Source organism: Mastigoproctus giganteus, chromosome 9 (assembly GCF_048544385.1).
Source record: "Mastigoproctus giganteus isolate SK-2022 chromosome 9, ASM4854438v1, whole genome shotgun sequence".
NCBI classification, from domain to species: domain Eukaryota; kingdom Metazoa; phylum Arthropoda; class Arachnida; order Uropygi; family Thelyphonidae; genus Mastigoproctus; species Mastigoproctus giganteus.
Window position 1 is genome coordinate 191,045,332 of NC_143583.1, and position 16,947 is coordinate 191,062,278.

The 16,947-nt window shown below is 38.3% G+C and overlaps 1 protein-coding gene across 5 annotated transcripts in view; it reads right to left on the reverse strand.

The window, feature by feature from the left end:
* LOC150080976 (uncharacterized) overlaps positions 1–16,947 on the reverse strand; it is a 269,646-nt gene that overhangs the window by 20,413 nt on the left and 232,286 nt on the right. For all 5 annotated transcript variants that reach the window (XM_090381210.1, XM_090381212.1, XM_090381211.1 and 2 more), the window contains exons 7-8: positions 12,248–12,310; positions 2,211–2,480 (exon numbers count right to left, since the gene is read on the reverse strand). In XM_090381210.1, coding sequence (XP_090237336.1) covers positions 2,211–2,480; positions 12,248–12,310 — 333 coding nt within the window. The remainder of the gene's footprint in view (positions 1–2,210; positions 2,481–12,247; positions 12,311–16,947) is intronic.

The following is a 16,947-nucleotide window of genomic DNA, read 5'->3' on the forward strand; positions in this document are numbered from 1 at the left end:
GAATGCTTTCCCTTTGTATTATTGCTGACCAAATATGACCCTTCATGATAACAGGAGATCCAGACAACTCTGGCATCTATCAGCAAGACAGCACACTCTGCACAAGTTACAGCTGGGTTTGTATTGCCCCCCTAAAGCCACATTGACTCCCCACATGGGCTACAACTGTGTTTCATGGCAATTTTCGAACATGAAGTTGAGACTGGCCGCAAGAGAAAGGCTCCATTGGAGAAGAGACCATCGGTAAGATGTGAGCAGAGGTACCAAGAGGATCACTCACCTCAACCATGTGTTTGGAAGGGTTGTTAATGAGAACAAGATCAACAGTGTTGGCCATGTGGTTAGCACTGTCTGGTCTTCTCCTTCTTACAGTCACATAGCTCCCTGCGGAGCTGTTGTGGCCACCAACAAATTCCTCCAACTGTATCGATCATGTGTTCTAAGGGTGGCATCACAAAGTGTCATTCATGCCTGGAAGTTCACTGATCCCATCCTTCCACCTAGTTGCAGGTTTTCCTCTGTACCTCTTCCCCTCCATATTTTCTTCCATTATATTCTTCAACAGAATGTTTTCCCTCACTATATGTCTAAAAAACTTTTTTTCTTTTGTTGATGCTATAAAGAAGAATTTTAGGCCTGCCAATTTTATTCAATACACACCTCATTTGTTCCTTGATCCAAGTAAGAAATATGCAGTATTCTCCCGTAACACCACATTTCATATGCCTCGATTTTCTACCTGTCATCTCTTTTCAGATTCCATCCTTCACATCCATCAGTGGCAACTGGAAAATTAACGAATCAATCTCAGTTTTGGACTTGAAAAAGTCAAGTTTCAAAGAGAAAAGGTCAGAGTTCCAAATGATTAGTGGAGTAGGGAGAACAATAGGGCAACAGATACATTTGACAGTACAGGGTAAGCCAGAGAAGATTGAAAAGAAGAGATTCCAAGTTACTGAGTCTCGGACAGGGAATATTGGTGGGTATATGCACAAGTGCCACCAAAAAAAAAAAAAAGGAACCATACGGCGAATAATTAGGACACCTGAGATGCGGTGGTTGAATGAATCGATAATTGAGATTTTGTCAGAAAATGTAGGGCTTAGCAAACTAAGTGGAAATGGACATCATTGAGAGTGGAACTGAGACCACACATTTGCTAAATCAACAGGGAAGTGTTTGGGAGGTTCAGATCTCAGATAATTTTGTTCTATTAATCTGACTGTTCATAATGTATTCAGTAGTAAGAAAAGGTGAGGAGGACATGTATGAAATTTTTGCATACAGTATATAGCTCCTTGACATAACATAAACGATGCCCCTCTGCCACATACACACTACTCAGACTCTCTCCATTTACTATCTGAAAAAGTAGATCCAGTGGAAAAAGTCGGTCCAGTGGTTGGCCTGTGGACACAGTTTTAGAGCTGTACCCTCAAAATGTAAGGAAGACTGGATCTTGCCATAATGCCCATCATAATATCAAAATACATCCATACTGCAATGATGGAAGAGATGGGGTGGGGGGAGCCAAAGCATTTCTCTGGAGATTAAACATGGGTTTCACCACTTCAAGCCAACAATAAGGAAAGTGATGAGATTCATCTACCCCTACACTGTCTGGTAACACAGAGTAATGCCATTCCTCTGTGTTACTGTGGATTGCCATTTCACGAGTTGCAGATGGGAGTTATATTCAGGGTTACTAACAGTCCCACCATTGTGGAGGTGCGAGAGGAAGATTTGGCTGTCGTAGAATGACCAGATTTCGCTAAAATTCAGTCCACCTGAATATCAGTTCCATCAACATTATAGACAACCCCAACTTGTCATTCCTGAGAGAATGTCTGTGTGGCAGCCTAAAGAACCAAACAAATAAGCAGCCTTAAAAGTTTTAGAATATTTATGACAGCACATTTATTGGAAATGATCAAATCCTTAACCAAGGAAGATTTTATATCATGACAGTGTACCTTCTCGCAAACTTAAAAAAAATCCCTTGGAAAAAAAAAAAAAAAAAATTTCAAATCAGGTGAAGGCAACAGCAATATTTACCAGGCACAGATGTATACATAATACATATATATAAACACACTTCAATCATGCTCAAAATAAAGACACCCTAAAATGGCTTTGTACTTTTCTTGCAGATTCAGAAAGAATCTGTAATTAATATTTCTCACATTAAGTATACAAACTTTTGTACCTACCTACACTGGTCATGTGAGGACTTGCTGTATCAGCTGCAATGGCAGTAGTGGCAATATTTAGCAAAGTGGGTGGTAAAAATGTTGGACATATGCAATCTCTAACTTCTATTTCTCTTTCCCCATTTTTATGACAAGGTGAAGCACTGGACAGCAACCGACCTGCGCCATGGTTATCCCGACATTCCCTAGAACGGCTTTGCACTTTAAAAGGACTGCACCTACCACCAAACCCTGTACAGGATGACCATTCTCCCCACTGAGACCAAGCAGCTGCAATGAAATAAAATCTGTTATTTCTGTTGTATTGTATATTTTTTGCACTTATACTCTATAAAATGTCCTCAACCATTTAATATAGTGTTTAAGTTCTCCAAATGTTTTAATCCATTCAACAATTATGTTTAAGGCTGCATTCACCTTATAGCAATATCTGTTGAACTTCTCATTGTGCAAAGTCTCTCATGACATCTCACAAACAATCCTTTTATCATATGTATAACGGACACAATTATTATTATCTATATGGTGCAAGGAAGCTTTGGCTTGTGCTGCACCAGCCAAAAAAAAAATTCTCAAGTTACCCTGAGAGAGATAAAAGTAGAAGGGAATCACCAAGAAAGAGAAGAATGATGATATAGAAACAGACTTTCAATCTATCACACATCATTCATTCATAATGGTTTGTTTCTGATCACACAAACTACAGATACAGAAAAAAAATTTATTAACTTTGTTTTTAAACGAAAGAGCACTGTGGGACCAAAAAAAAAAAAAAGAAAGTTACCATAACCAGAACATTTTAGGAAAATTACCAAATAAGATTAATGCTTCAAGTAAGTAGAATTTATTAAATAAATATTATTACTTGTGCATATATAAAGTAATGGAATTTGGTATGAACAGCCAGTGAGAGGAAGTTTTGCATTTGGTGACAATTTTAGTTATTCATTTTCCAGGGATTTGTAAAAATTTGATGCTACGAATGGTCCTTTATCACTTTGTTGCCATATCCACTGAAGCAGCTGCCAATCACTGTGGGGAATGACCTTGAACAGCGACTGAAACAGTGATAAATCACTTACATTATAATGCTACCGCATTCAGCTCGTGCAATATTTTGAGACTAGCTGCAATGAGAAATTTGCCTGAAATTGGTTGCAGTGTTGCTGCAGCCTAATACTTATGCACTATAAACAAGCATTTCCAATTTGAAACAGACCCCTTACACTTGTGTAGAAATTAATTAATTCTTATATAACTCAATAGTGGTGGTAGCACAACTTATTGCACAGTGTGACACCTGACAGGTGCCAATTTTCTTTGTGAATTCTACTTGCACAATACCTGTGTTTCACCCTTTTCTTAATGGATTGCATGCAATACTTATTTTATATAAAACGTTTTATTTTTTAATAAAAAGTTAAATATTTAAATGTTCTAATTGTTGCCATATTTTCAAAAAAAAAAAAAAAATTCTGAAAATTATAAAAAGTTTAAGCCATAAAATATAGACACATTCAAATTTGGTCCATCTCCCATTTGCAAAGACTATTTAAGTGTGTCAGATTTTAAATGTATGCGTATATTTCTGCTTATTATGTGTACAAATTCTAATTTTTTTTTTTTAAATATACGTATATATTAGTTATTATACTTTATTTCTTTTCAAATTTGGCAATGCAGTGAGGTACACATGAAATTTGATACCTGTCATAACAGTCATATCCATCTTGTGTGAATATATTGCATTTTGCTTCTGCATCTATATTTATGCAAAAGCAAAAATTAATCTTTCAAAAAAAAAAAAAACTTCACGACAAGACCATAGATGTTTACTTAACTCGTGGGAGTGAAGAGGTAAGTTAACTTTAAACAAATGCACAATTGAAGCCTAACAGCAACACTGGCACCTATTCATTCCCAACCTAGTCTTCACACAGATAAAAAGTATTGTATTATGTGGTAGTGCAGGTGCTTGGATTTAATTACTGTGTGAAAACCGTAAAAAAAAAAATTCCAGGAATTATTGCAATAAAAGTTTTACTGTATTTAGGAAGCTTAAAAAAAAAAAAAAAATCATTTTAGTCACTAAGGGTTAATGCAGGAACATTATGTATGAAGACACCTGTTAGGTCCCACCAACTACTACCTGGGTTAAGAAATTAAACAGGATAATTTAAAAAAAAAAAAAAATATATATATATATATATATATATATAATCTTTCTATACTTTAAAATAATTTTCCTCCTAATGATATTTATTCAGACAATGGGAGAAGAGGGATACATGTAATACATAACAAAAGCTTATTTTAACTGTGGGAAAATAAGCTTCTCTTTAAGCATGGTCACTTGCTATGCTTATCTAACATGACCACATGGTACCATTCTTGATTTCCATATGTAACATATTTATTTAAATAAACTAAATGCAACAAGGCATAATATTTTAAGATTCTATATAATATCGGTGTACATACACCATAGACAACTCTTAAAGAAAAACTACGATCGTAGAGTGAAAGGCCCCACCGATGAAAAGCCAACTAGCTTTGAAACTGTCCATATGGGTATTAGTGAAGCGTCACTTATTTGAGGTAGTGCAATACTTGGTAACTTGTTGTGAAGGATGAGCACTATGAGATATAGATGAAATGATGTCTTTCACATTATGATAATAGTTTTTCTTTAAGAGTTGTCCATGGTGTATCTAAACTGATATTACATAGATATCATAACGTATTAATGTATTCCTAGCTTTGCAAGTATTTTATTAACATGACTTAATTGATTTACAGGCTCTCCTTGCACTTACAGAACAATTGCTTCCTGAAAATTATAGTAGTAATATTAATTTATAAAACAAAAAACTGCTGTACTGCACTGTAGTATACATGTCTATAACATATAGATTACACAATAAATATTTAATGCATTTTGTCCTCATTAATATTACTTTCAAAAGGTTACACACTGTGCAGTTGCTGAAGTTCAGTAAAAGTTTTTAAGATTCAGATTTTTTTTTCCATAAGATTGACAAAGTAATAATAAGAGGTGTGTACCAACAATTATTGAAATAATGCATAGGCATTGATTTTTAATTTTTCTGAGAGAAGAAAGAAATAAAGTTACAAGAAATATATTTAGAACCAACAAAATAGAAAATTTAGAATCATTTGAGGAGCATAGTAATTTACTCTTCCCTCCCTGTTAGCAGACTGGGGTGCGGAGAAACAACTGCACCCTTCATATACACTGAGTGATCACTTAATTATGACCACCTACCTAATACTTTGTAGATCCTCCTTTTGCCCTCAGTACAGCAGCTATCTGACATGGCATTGATTCAACAAGATGTCTGAAGTGTTCGGGAGGTATGGCCAACCAAGCTGTGTGTAATGCGGTCAGGTCCATACCTCACAGCATTACACATGGAGGTGATTGGTGTATCCAGATGCCTGATATGCCTTTCCATAGTTTTTGGAAAGAAATAAAAATAAAAAGAAATCCCATAGAGCACTTGTCCAACAAGTGCTCTATGGGATTGATATCATGGGAAGTTTGGAGACCAATTGATTTGCTGGAAGTCAGAACTGTGTTCCTCATCATTCCTGCACATCAAGTGCCAGCTAGCTCGGCACATTGACATCTTGGAAAACACTATTGCTATTCAGGGGAAAAGTGTAACATAGCAGGGTGTACACAGTCAGCAAGCAGTTGACGATAGCAAAGACTGGCGATACGTTGTTCCACATGCACCAGGGGGTCCAAGTTCCTACCAGTGAAACATACCCCACACTATACAACCACCTCCACCAGCCTGCACTTTTGATACTATGCATGATGAAACAAGAGCCTTGTGTTGTTGACGCCAAATCTGTACACAACCATCCACAGTGTGGAGTAAATAATGTGACTCATCGACCAGCACACCTTCCAGTCTTCTAACATCCAACTTGCACACTCTTTGCAGCAGGAGTCTTTTATTCTGGTATAGTCCATACGTGTGAGCACGTGACGTGGTCATGTCAGATATTGTTCCGGGTTGACCCGTGTTGTATTGGGTAGTAAACTCTTCAACAGTGCTGTGCCTGTTCGAGTCGTCAGACTCTGTGCTAACCTCTAACATCAACCTTTCGCTGATCTTTGCAGTTTTTCTGTCGGGTCATTGTTTGACCATTTTGATGCCAGTCCTGGTACACTAACTACGGCGTCTCTCGAACACCCCACCAGTTCAGCCATTTGGGAAATCAAGGCATCAGCTCGTTGAGCTCCCACAATCAGTCCTTTATCAAAGTCCAATGAACCCTTCCTTTTACCCATCGTGCTCAGAATTTTAGTACCTACTGAACTATTGATACCTCTTATCTATGCTAGCTACGTAGGTCGACTAACTGCGCACTCTCGTACCTCACATGATCAATGGGTCGCATTCGGTTTTCATAGGGTGGTCATAATTCAGTGATCACTCAGTGTAAGTTCCCTTTTAAATGAAATTATCCTAACTAAACCTATGTAGGTTTAGTAAGAGAAAAATAAAAAAGATTGGACAAATGAATGGTCTCAATGGATATTGCTGAATAATATGACAATGCATTGTCACACAAATCCATCCCCCATTTTGATTAAGCAGTTAATGTGGACTAATAGCATCATCAACTTTACTCAATGTATGTGTGATATTTCCTTTCGGTGGGTGGTAGGAGTAAAATCACTGAGTGCTAATGAGATTAAAATAAAATGAGATTAAAACAATGAAAGCATCAAACTGTGGCACCAAATAGCATCTTGGATTGTTTCAAGCAACTTTTCAATTACTAGCAAAAATATGTTGGTCAGGGACAATATGCTGAAGGATACAATTTCTTGAAGGAATGCATATTCACTAATTAAAAAAAATAATAATATATATATATATACATACACACACACACAGATATATTCTGTGAACTTTTGTCATCATGATAATGACACTGTACAATGTATGTTGTAAATTACACATATACCTGTCATCATGTCAATTTAACCTGCCATTTTACAGAGCTGTCTACAAAGCAAAGAAGTTAAATAAGCTTGAAACTATTTCCTGCATCATTTTTATTTCCATATTCTTCAGAGAATCAGGCAATAAATTTTTTTTGATTTTCTGAAAAAAATGAACAGAGAATGCAGTGCTGATTAATTAACTGCTTTCCCCCCCCCTTTTTTTACTTCTCATTCAAAACTTGTGTATTCGTGAAAGAGTCAAGTTATCTCATCCCTAAACAAATGAAACACACTCATAGTATTGCACTTTATGCCAGTAGTGCGAGGTTTGCCTGTGCAGACATTGCTCCTTAAAGCTCTTCAAACAGAGAAGTCTTTCCTGATTTATTTTCTGCTTTATTAGTTTAAATTGTCATATTAACTTATTTTCTAGAGTAGCTTTATATTCCTAGTTACGATACTTAGTTTAAAGTTTAACTTAAACAGAGATTTCGTAGCTATTACTTAGTATCGGTAACAGTATCAAATCCACGTGTCACAAATTGAACGAGAGGTCTTTTAACCAAATTTAGTCGATTTATTAACCAATTGTTATATCAAATTATCTTCTATAAGTAGATTATAGACCTAGTCAGGATCCTTAGTTTATTCTAAATTGAGATAGCAAGATTTCGAAGCTAATCAATACTTACGAGTCCGTAGAAATACCGTTCGTGAATTCCCGCCATTTTTACACGATAGCATAAGCTTAGTGTAGTATACTGCATAATATAATATTGTCAATTAATCAGTAAATCTATTAATCTTGATAAACTTTATTGTCAATTAAATTGTATTTTTAACTCTATAAATATATATAACGACTTAATCGTAACAAATAATTAATACATAACTATAGTGGTACACGTGATACGGAAGTTGTATAAAGGGAACACTAGATACAGAAAAAAAAAAAAATATATATATATATATATATATAACATAACTGTTTTGGGATATAACTTAAGGATTTAATTTTTGTTTTAAATTTTATTGAATTAAATTGGAATCATGACTCTGACCAGAGCAGCAAAGCAAAAGGCTCAAGCTAATGGGAGTGCTGTGGTTCAGGGGAGAACTGAGGGGGGCAGTTGCCCTCTGAATCACAGTCTATTAAAATGCACTGTTTGCTTGATGTTTGCGGAGCAGTCGGGTACGGGACATGATACTGCCAAGGGGGATGTCTTTGTGTGTGCACAATGTAAGGAGTGCAAGGAAATCAGGCGACAACTCAGCGTTGTTATGGGCCTTTATGAGACCTTGAAGGACAGGGTGGATGCCCTCGAAGGAAATAAATTGAGGGGCCCATCAAGCTCTCAGCTGCCCACATCAACGCCAGAGCTTGCACTTGGTCATCAGGCAACACAGGGGCAGCCCCCTAGGCGGAATGTGCTGGTCCCGAAGGAACTAGTAGTTGTTGGTGACTCTATTGTAAGGGAAACGGGGAACATGCTTTGTAAAAAGGATAGGTGGAATAGGACCAGGGTATGTCTGCCAGGGGCAAAGGTTGATGACGTAGAGCGGATATCATCTTTTAAGGGCACAAAAGGTGATATAGTTGTACACGTTGGCACTAATGATATTAAGAGTAGGAGACCGGCGGAATTACTTAGCAAGTACAGGTCACTGTTGAAAAAAAGCCGTGAATTAGGGTTGAACTTGAAAGTGTCTGCAATTCTGCCCAGACACGATAGGAGGGAGTATATGATGAGAGCCTTGTCAATCAATTCGGCCCTGGAGGGATTGTGCAAGGCTCAAGGGGTAGAATTTTTTTCAGCCTGGACTGTACTTGTTAACAGGAGAGATTGCTTCTACAGGGATGGGATACACTTAAATAGAAAGGGTGCAAGAATTTTTGCTGATGCTGTCGAGGCAGTGTTAGGTGGGTCGGAAAACTGCTAGTTGGGGGGGATACAAGGACTAATAGATTAACAGTAGCCACTGGCAGAGGTGGAAGTGATTCTTGCACTGCTTCTATTCAAATGAGCAGAAGTCTGAAAAACATGATGCAGGATATTTCAGAGACTGCTGGTAGTCATTGCGTTACAAGTAAACACATGGGTTGTGTTAGGGTAGCTAAGAATAGAAACAGGTGCATGTATACCTGCGTGTACACCAATGCTAGGAGTTTGGTAAATAAATTTGATGAATTTGAGGTATTGCTCAAAACATCAAAGGCAGATATTGTTGGGATATCAGAGACGTGGTGTCACACATATAAGTAATGCGGAACTGGAATTTGGGGAATACAATGTATATAGAAAGGATAGACAGGACAGGAGGGGAGGAGGGGTTATGCTATTAATTAAGAAACACATAAAGTCAAAGGAAGTGAAGCCAGTTGACATCGATGGACAGGGCAGTGTCGAGTCAGTTTGGTGTGACATAAGCATAGGGAAATCAAAATTGAGAGTAGGAGTGTGCTATAGGCCTAATGACTCCGATGAGTATAATAATATATTGTACAGGGAAATAGAGTGGGCCAGTAAATCAGAGAGTCTTATAATGGGGGATTTTAATTTCCCAGATATTGACTGGAATTTGTGGGTTGGTCACTCGCACACTAGCAAGGCTTTTGTGGATTTATTGGATGATTGTTTTCTACATCAGCATGTTCGTGAGGCAACAAGAGGGAGCAATACTCTTGATCTGATTATCAGTAGTGATTCTTCATGCATTAAGAACCTGCAGATAAATGAACCACTAGGTGGCAGTGATCAGTGTGTTGAAGTGGGATTTACTCAAGGAGGTAACTACCATCAGAGGTAAAGGGAAGGGTTTTTGTTTTCGTAAAGGCGACTATGATGGTCTGAGACAGTATTTAAATTCTATACAGTGGGACCAACTGATGATGTTACCAACAGCAAACTCAAAATGGGAAGCATTCAAGGAACTAATCTTGGTGGCTACCAGGCTTTACATACCAACTAAGAAATATTGTTCAAGGTTTAGGCCTAAATGGTTGTCAGATGGACTAATGAGACATGTGGCAGAAAAGAAAAATGCATGGGATACATACAAATTAATGGGTGACATGGAAGCCTATGATAGATATAAGTTGGTCTGTAACCAAGTCACAAAGGAGATTAGGCAGGCAAAGGCAGACTACGAAAAATCCTTGGCAAAGGATGCAAAGAAAAACAGAAAGGAGTTCTTTACATACTTGAACTCGAGAAGGAAAGGGATGAATCAGATTGGTCCACTGGATATTGATGGTTCAACAGTTGAGGATCCTGCTCAGGTGGCTACCAATCTAAACGAGTATTTTGCATCTACATTCACACATGAGGAGTTATTCAGGAAGGAGAATGATGTAGGTAAAGTAAACATTGGCAGTGAGCTGGATGATTTTGTAATAACTGAGAGGAAAGTGGAGGAGAGATTGTTGAGGATAAACATAAAAAAGGCACCTGGGGTGGATGGGATCTATCCAGTTATATTAAAGGAGGCAGCAAAGGAAGTATGCAAACCCCTAGCCATAATTATGAGAGCTTCTTTGGACTCAGGGGAGGTACCCATAGACTGGAGATGTGCAAATGTAACCCCAATTCACAAAGGAGGATCAAAGGCTGACACAAGTAATTATAGACCTGTTAGTTTAACTTCTTTTCCAGGTAAATTAATGGAGGCACTGGTTAAAGAAGCACTGCAGGATCATCTAGACAAGAATTCAGTTATAGCTCAGACGCAGCATGGTTTTGTTAAGGGCAGGTCTTGCCTGACCAATTTGATTGGATACTATGATGTAGTCACAAAAGAACTGGATGCAGGGAATAACTTTGATATTATATATTTGGATCTTAGAAAGGCTTTTGATACTGTTGCACATGGAAGACTGCTGCACAAATTGGAGCAGTGTGGCATTGGAGGCAAATTGCTGCTATGGATAAGGGGATGGTTGAGTGGCAGAAGACAGAGAGTGGTAATCAATGGACACTGCTCAACGTGGACTAATGTTATTAGTGGAGTTCCTCAAGGTTCAGTGTTGGGTCCATTGTTGTTTTCGGTGTTTATGAATGATATTGATGATGGGATATCAAGTTTAATGTCTAAGTTTGCAGATGATACAAAGGTTGGCAGGGTCGTTAAGGACACTACTGACGCTATGCTGCTGCAACAGGATCTGGAAAGGTTGAACAGATGGGCTGAGAGGTGGCAAATGAAGTTTAACATTGACAAATGTAAAGTACTACATATGGGTAACAGTAACCCCAGAGCAATGTATCAACTCTGCGGTACTACACTGACAGTGGTGGAGAATGAAAAGGACCTGGGGGTAATTGTGCAGGCAGATATGAAGTTCTCTGAGCAGTGCAGACGAGCTGCAAGAGTAGCTCATGGTGTCTTGTCAATGATATACAGGAATTTTTCTAGCAGGGATAAGGAGGTGATTATTCCCTTGTATAAGGCAATGGTTAGGCCACATCTTGAGTACTGTATACAGGTCTGGAGGCCTCATTTCAAGAAGGATGTAGAGCTGCTGGAACGGGTACAGAGAAGGGCAACAAGATTAGTAAATGGAACAAAGGGTTGCTCTTACGAAGAAAGGCTTAAGTTTTGCAAATTACAGAGTCTGGAGACTAGGCACCGGCGAGGTGATCTGATAGAGGTGTATAAGGCTTTGAATGGTTTGAGCATGCTCAATGCCAATGGGATTCTTCATCTTTCTCAGAACAATCACCTCAGAGGGCATAAATTCAAATTGAGGAAGGACGGATGTCGGATAGATGTGCGGAAATTTGCCTTTGGCCAGCGGGTGGTTGGTTGGTGGAACCGACTTCCATCACTTGTTGTTGAAGTTGATAGCCTAAACAAATTTAAATCTCAACTGGACAGGTATTTCGAACGAACGGAGGGGTGAAATGGGAGAGGGTTTTTTTTTTTTTTTTTTTTGGCTGATGCTGAATAAGCTTGCTTTCTTGCATCATATGCCTCTACTAATGCTAATGCTAATGCTAACATACTGATGAAATTACTGGATAAAATTTAATATATACATAATCAGAATTACCATTTGGAGTTGGAGTTGTTACAATAACAGCTGGACTAGAAGGTAACCGTGGTCCTCGAATTCCTGAAAATACAGAGCATGATTAATATAACAGGTTATTTAAAATAATATAGATAACTATATTTTTTGTGTTATTATAATTTTGATTAAAAAAAAGTTTTAATCGAAAAAATTATTTTTCAGCATATAAGTACACTGAATCTTTAGAGGTATATATCTTTATTGCAATCAGTGACTAGTTACATGGATGCCTGATGCAATGCCCATAACAGTAACAATGCTAGAGGTTTAACATAAAAATGAACCAATACAGTAAAAATTACAAAAAAAATTATTAACACAGAAATGAAAAAAAAAACCCTTTTTTTTTCCCTATACTACATGCCGGGATGAAAAAACAATGGAAGTCACTCAGCTGAAAATGAAAGCTGTTCCCTCATGATGCGTCTTCTGTAGGATTTGTCCTCTATGAACTTTTTGTAGTCGATTTCCATCTCCTGGACATTGTGGAGAATCTCCATGGGCAAGTATCTGTCACCTATCCTGAGATCCTCCAGTTACACATCTGCCTAAATTGATTTCACCAGCTATCATTTTAATTGAGACAAGTAAGCAGAGAGTGAAGATTTATTCCAAGACTTTTCTGTAATTAAATAGTTTGGTAATATCTGGAGTGTGTGAGGGGTGGAAGTTTATGCTTGAAGAGGACCCAGTGAAGAAGCCAGTACTCATCACATGCAATGGTTTTTAGTGTGGCTTTTGTTGTCGACACCCAGATGTCAGACCAGTAGGTAATGACTGGTTGCAGAAACCAGTATATGTATTGGAGCGTGTACTCTGCCTCTATGACATGGAGGCATTGTTTGGCAAGCCATCTGGATCTGCAGTCCTTGTGAATATCTGCAACATGGCATTTGAAGCTGAATTTAGCGTTAAAGATAACACAGAGATCTCTGTATTTGATGGGGGTTCCTTGGATTTCCAGATTTAGTTGAGTTTTGTTTGATTTAATAAATCTGCACACTATTTGTGCAGATTTATTTGGATTTATCTTTAAAACTGAGCTAAGTATGTAATAAGGTTGTTAAGGCTGATAACAATCTTATTACAATCTTAATAGAGGAGCTTCAAGTCGTCTGCATAACTGATAATCCGTTTGTTGGCACAGGAATGGGTGCATGGCAGCCCTAAAGAGGAGCCCAGAAAGAACTCTGCCTTGAGGAACACCTACACAAACTTTCCTTGTGAATGATTTTTTTTTTTTTTTTTTTTCGCAATCAGGTGAAGGACCCTGGTTGTAAGTAACGACTTCAAAAATTCTAGCGTATCGCCTTTTATCTGGCATCTCTCCTCACGAAGTTGCATGTGGGGCCGGACATCTATGCTGTTGAATGCAGCCTGAATATCCAGATAAACAATTGCCATCTCAGCCATATCTTGTAGAGCCCCCAGTATGGTGTTAGTGGTTGCCAGCAGGTTGGTAATAGTGGACCCACATTTCAAGGCATAGTGAATAAATTGTGACTCACATGGCAGAACCTGGTTGGTTACGATGGGAAGAAGGCACTGCTCTATGACTTTTAGGAGACGAGGCTTTCGTTATTGGCTTGAATTGTTAAACTGAGGTCGCTCCTTCTGTTAGACAATATATTGGTCTCTCTCCAACAATTTAACAGAACAGTGATACAATACTTGTGGTATGCTAACATATCCATCATGAAGACTATCTGACCCCATAATTTTCCTTGCTTGCTTGCCACATATAACTCTTCTAACTTCTAAACACTAGTCAGTGGTCTGGCAAGGTACCTGAATTCAGCAAAACACAACTGAAGAGACCAAAACTACTTAGACTCCAACATGTACAAATCAGAAAAGCATTTTAATGCTATACAAGGGTAACTAACCTTACTGAATAAATAATAATCCAATAAGAACTTGTTGGTGAACATATAAATCCATGGACTACTTTGTGCTTTATAGTTGATTTTACTAATGGAAAAAATGCAGTAATCTCAAATTAGGAATATTCCTGAACTAGACAATTATAGGGTGTATAAAGAGGTGACAATATATCATTGTAATTTGATTTTACCTGTGCATTTCTCAATATCAGAATACTTACAGATGCAGTAAGCACCCTGGTAATATAAAAAGAGTTTCAGTACAGTGCTCATGAAACTTCCACACCTCAAATCAGTGTGCATGATTCTTCTTTTCTATATAGTAGAATCATTTCTAAATGAAGGGGTGTGCCCTCATCTGAGCTTCACACCCTCCTTCCATCCACAATATTCTGTAGGACTGACATAGGCCATCTCTACCACTAGACTCATATACCGATGAGCCAAAACATTATGACCAGCGAGTCGTTATGCAAATCGAAGTAACTGCAGGTGAAATACAGCACATGCACAGATCAGGACACTATAAAAAACACGTGATACTGAGCTCCATTAATCAGTGTTACTCTTCTTCTTCAGATGGGAAAAGCAGCAGACTTAAGCGAGTTTGACAAAGGCCAAGTTTTAACGGCCAGACGGCTGGGTCAGAGCATATCCGAAAGGGCATGCTCATAGTCAGCCGTGGTTAGTACCTACTGAAAGTTGTCCGAGGAGAGAAAACCCACGAACTGCCGGCAAGGTGTTGGACAACCACGGCTCATCAATGCTCAAGGTGAGCGAAGGCACTCCCAGTGGTACATGGCAACAGAAGAGCGACTGTGGCGCAACTCACCGGTAATTGGAATGCTGGTGACAGAGTAATGTGCCACAACACATAGTACATCAAACCCTGCTGAAAATGGGGCTGTATAGCCACAGGCCACTCCCAGTACCCAAGGTAAAGGGCCACCAGCAACAGCACCTACAATGGGCATGCGAGCATTGAAACTGGACCTTGAGTGATTGGAAGAAGATCTGGTCTGATGAATCACATTTCCTGTTGCACCATGTGGACTGCCGGGTACGTGTGCGTCATTTACCTGGGGAAGTGATGGCGCGTGAATGCACTGTGGGACGAAAACAAGCTGGTGGTGTCATGCTTTGAGCAATGTTCTGCTGGGATACCCTGCAGTCATCCATGTGCTGGGCACTCTGATGTCTACCACCTACCTAAACATCACTGCTAACCAACCAGGTACACACCTTTTCATGGCAATGATCTTCTCTGGCGGTGCCATCTTTCAGCAGGATAATGCGCAATGCCGCACCACCCAGATTTTTTGAGACTGGTTGGCCTCAAAATTCCCCAGACATCAATCTCATCGGCATCTGTGGTTTGTGTTGGAAAGCAACTCTGGTCTGCAGCATCTCAAACACGGACCTTACAGGAGTTAAAGGATCTGCTGGTTACGTGTTGGTACCAGATACCACAAGACACATCTATAAATCTTGTAGTATCCATCCTGCACTGGGTACGAGGTGTTTTGGCTGCACATGGAGGACCAACATAATATTAGGTGGGTGGTCATAATATTTTGGCTCATTGGTGTATGCTTACTTGTTATTATTATTAACCATACGGTGCAAGGAAGCCTGAGGCTTATGATGCACCAGCCAAAAAAAAAAATTTCTGAATTACCCTAGAGAGAGAGAGAGAGAGAGAGTGAGAGTAGAAGGGAATCACCAAGAAAGAGAAGAATGATGATATCCAGCTCAGGACCCTGGGTGTGCCAAGCCCATACTCACCAGATGTGAGCACCTGAGGTTAAATATCAATGGGAGCCAAATGCTAATATGCCCTCCAATGAAAGATGGGTGTAGACTCTGAAACACAACTAGATATTTTAATGCTAAATATAAGTTCCACAAAATGCATATTAGTGAATTTACACAACTAAGAAAATTTATTCTAATAAACTTTTTTTTGGACAAAAGGAAAAAAAGGTTTATATCCCAGAAAGAAGATACAGGAATTTTTAGTAACAGCATAATTAGCAGTTATATGGCTACTCTGCACTTCATTTTTATCCTCCTTCAGCTATGTATAGATTAACTCTAATGTTCACTCCAGTTCTACAACCCAAAACAAGAATTAATTTCTTCTATTTTGGTAAACATACACAATTCTTACAAAACCACATTGGTGGCAACACATACTATACCTCCCCAAGCAAAACTGTGGCTGTTAGGTTACATTTAAACTGGTACAGATGAGCTTGTGTATGACAAAGCCATCCTTAAAAATTCATTGTGGCTCCTAAATACACAGATTTAATGTTACTGGATTGTTATTTGAGGGACTTGTTGAAAGGCAAAGTGTATGAAAAATCCCCATACATTGGAAGAACTATCATACCTTTTTGTAGGAAATTCTTTGGTCCGACGTTCACATCAAATTAATCCATTATATAAAATTAAATTTATGACACAATATTATGGTTTTAAAATTATTAATATATAGGGGTTTTGTTAAAAATAATCCTATATTCAATTTCCATAATCTACTCACTTCCAAAAGGAAGAGCAAAGCAAAGCCGATGCACATCAACCTACTAAAAACTAAACCATCCAGCAATAACGGACTGGAAATTGAAGAAAATTGTCAAATCTACTAAAATATTATAGATTAAACTTCTTAATAAAGGACAGTTATTTTGGGATGGTCCGTGCTCACAAGAGGTAATCAAGTAGTGACTTTACTTATTGTGAGCACGGACCATCCCGAAATAACTTTGTCCTTTATTAAGAAGTTTAGTC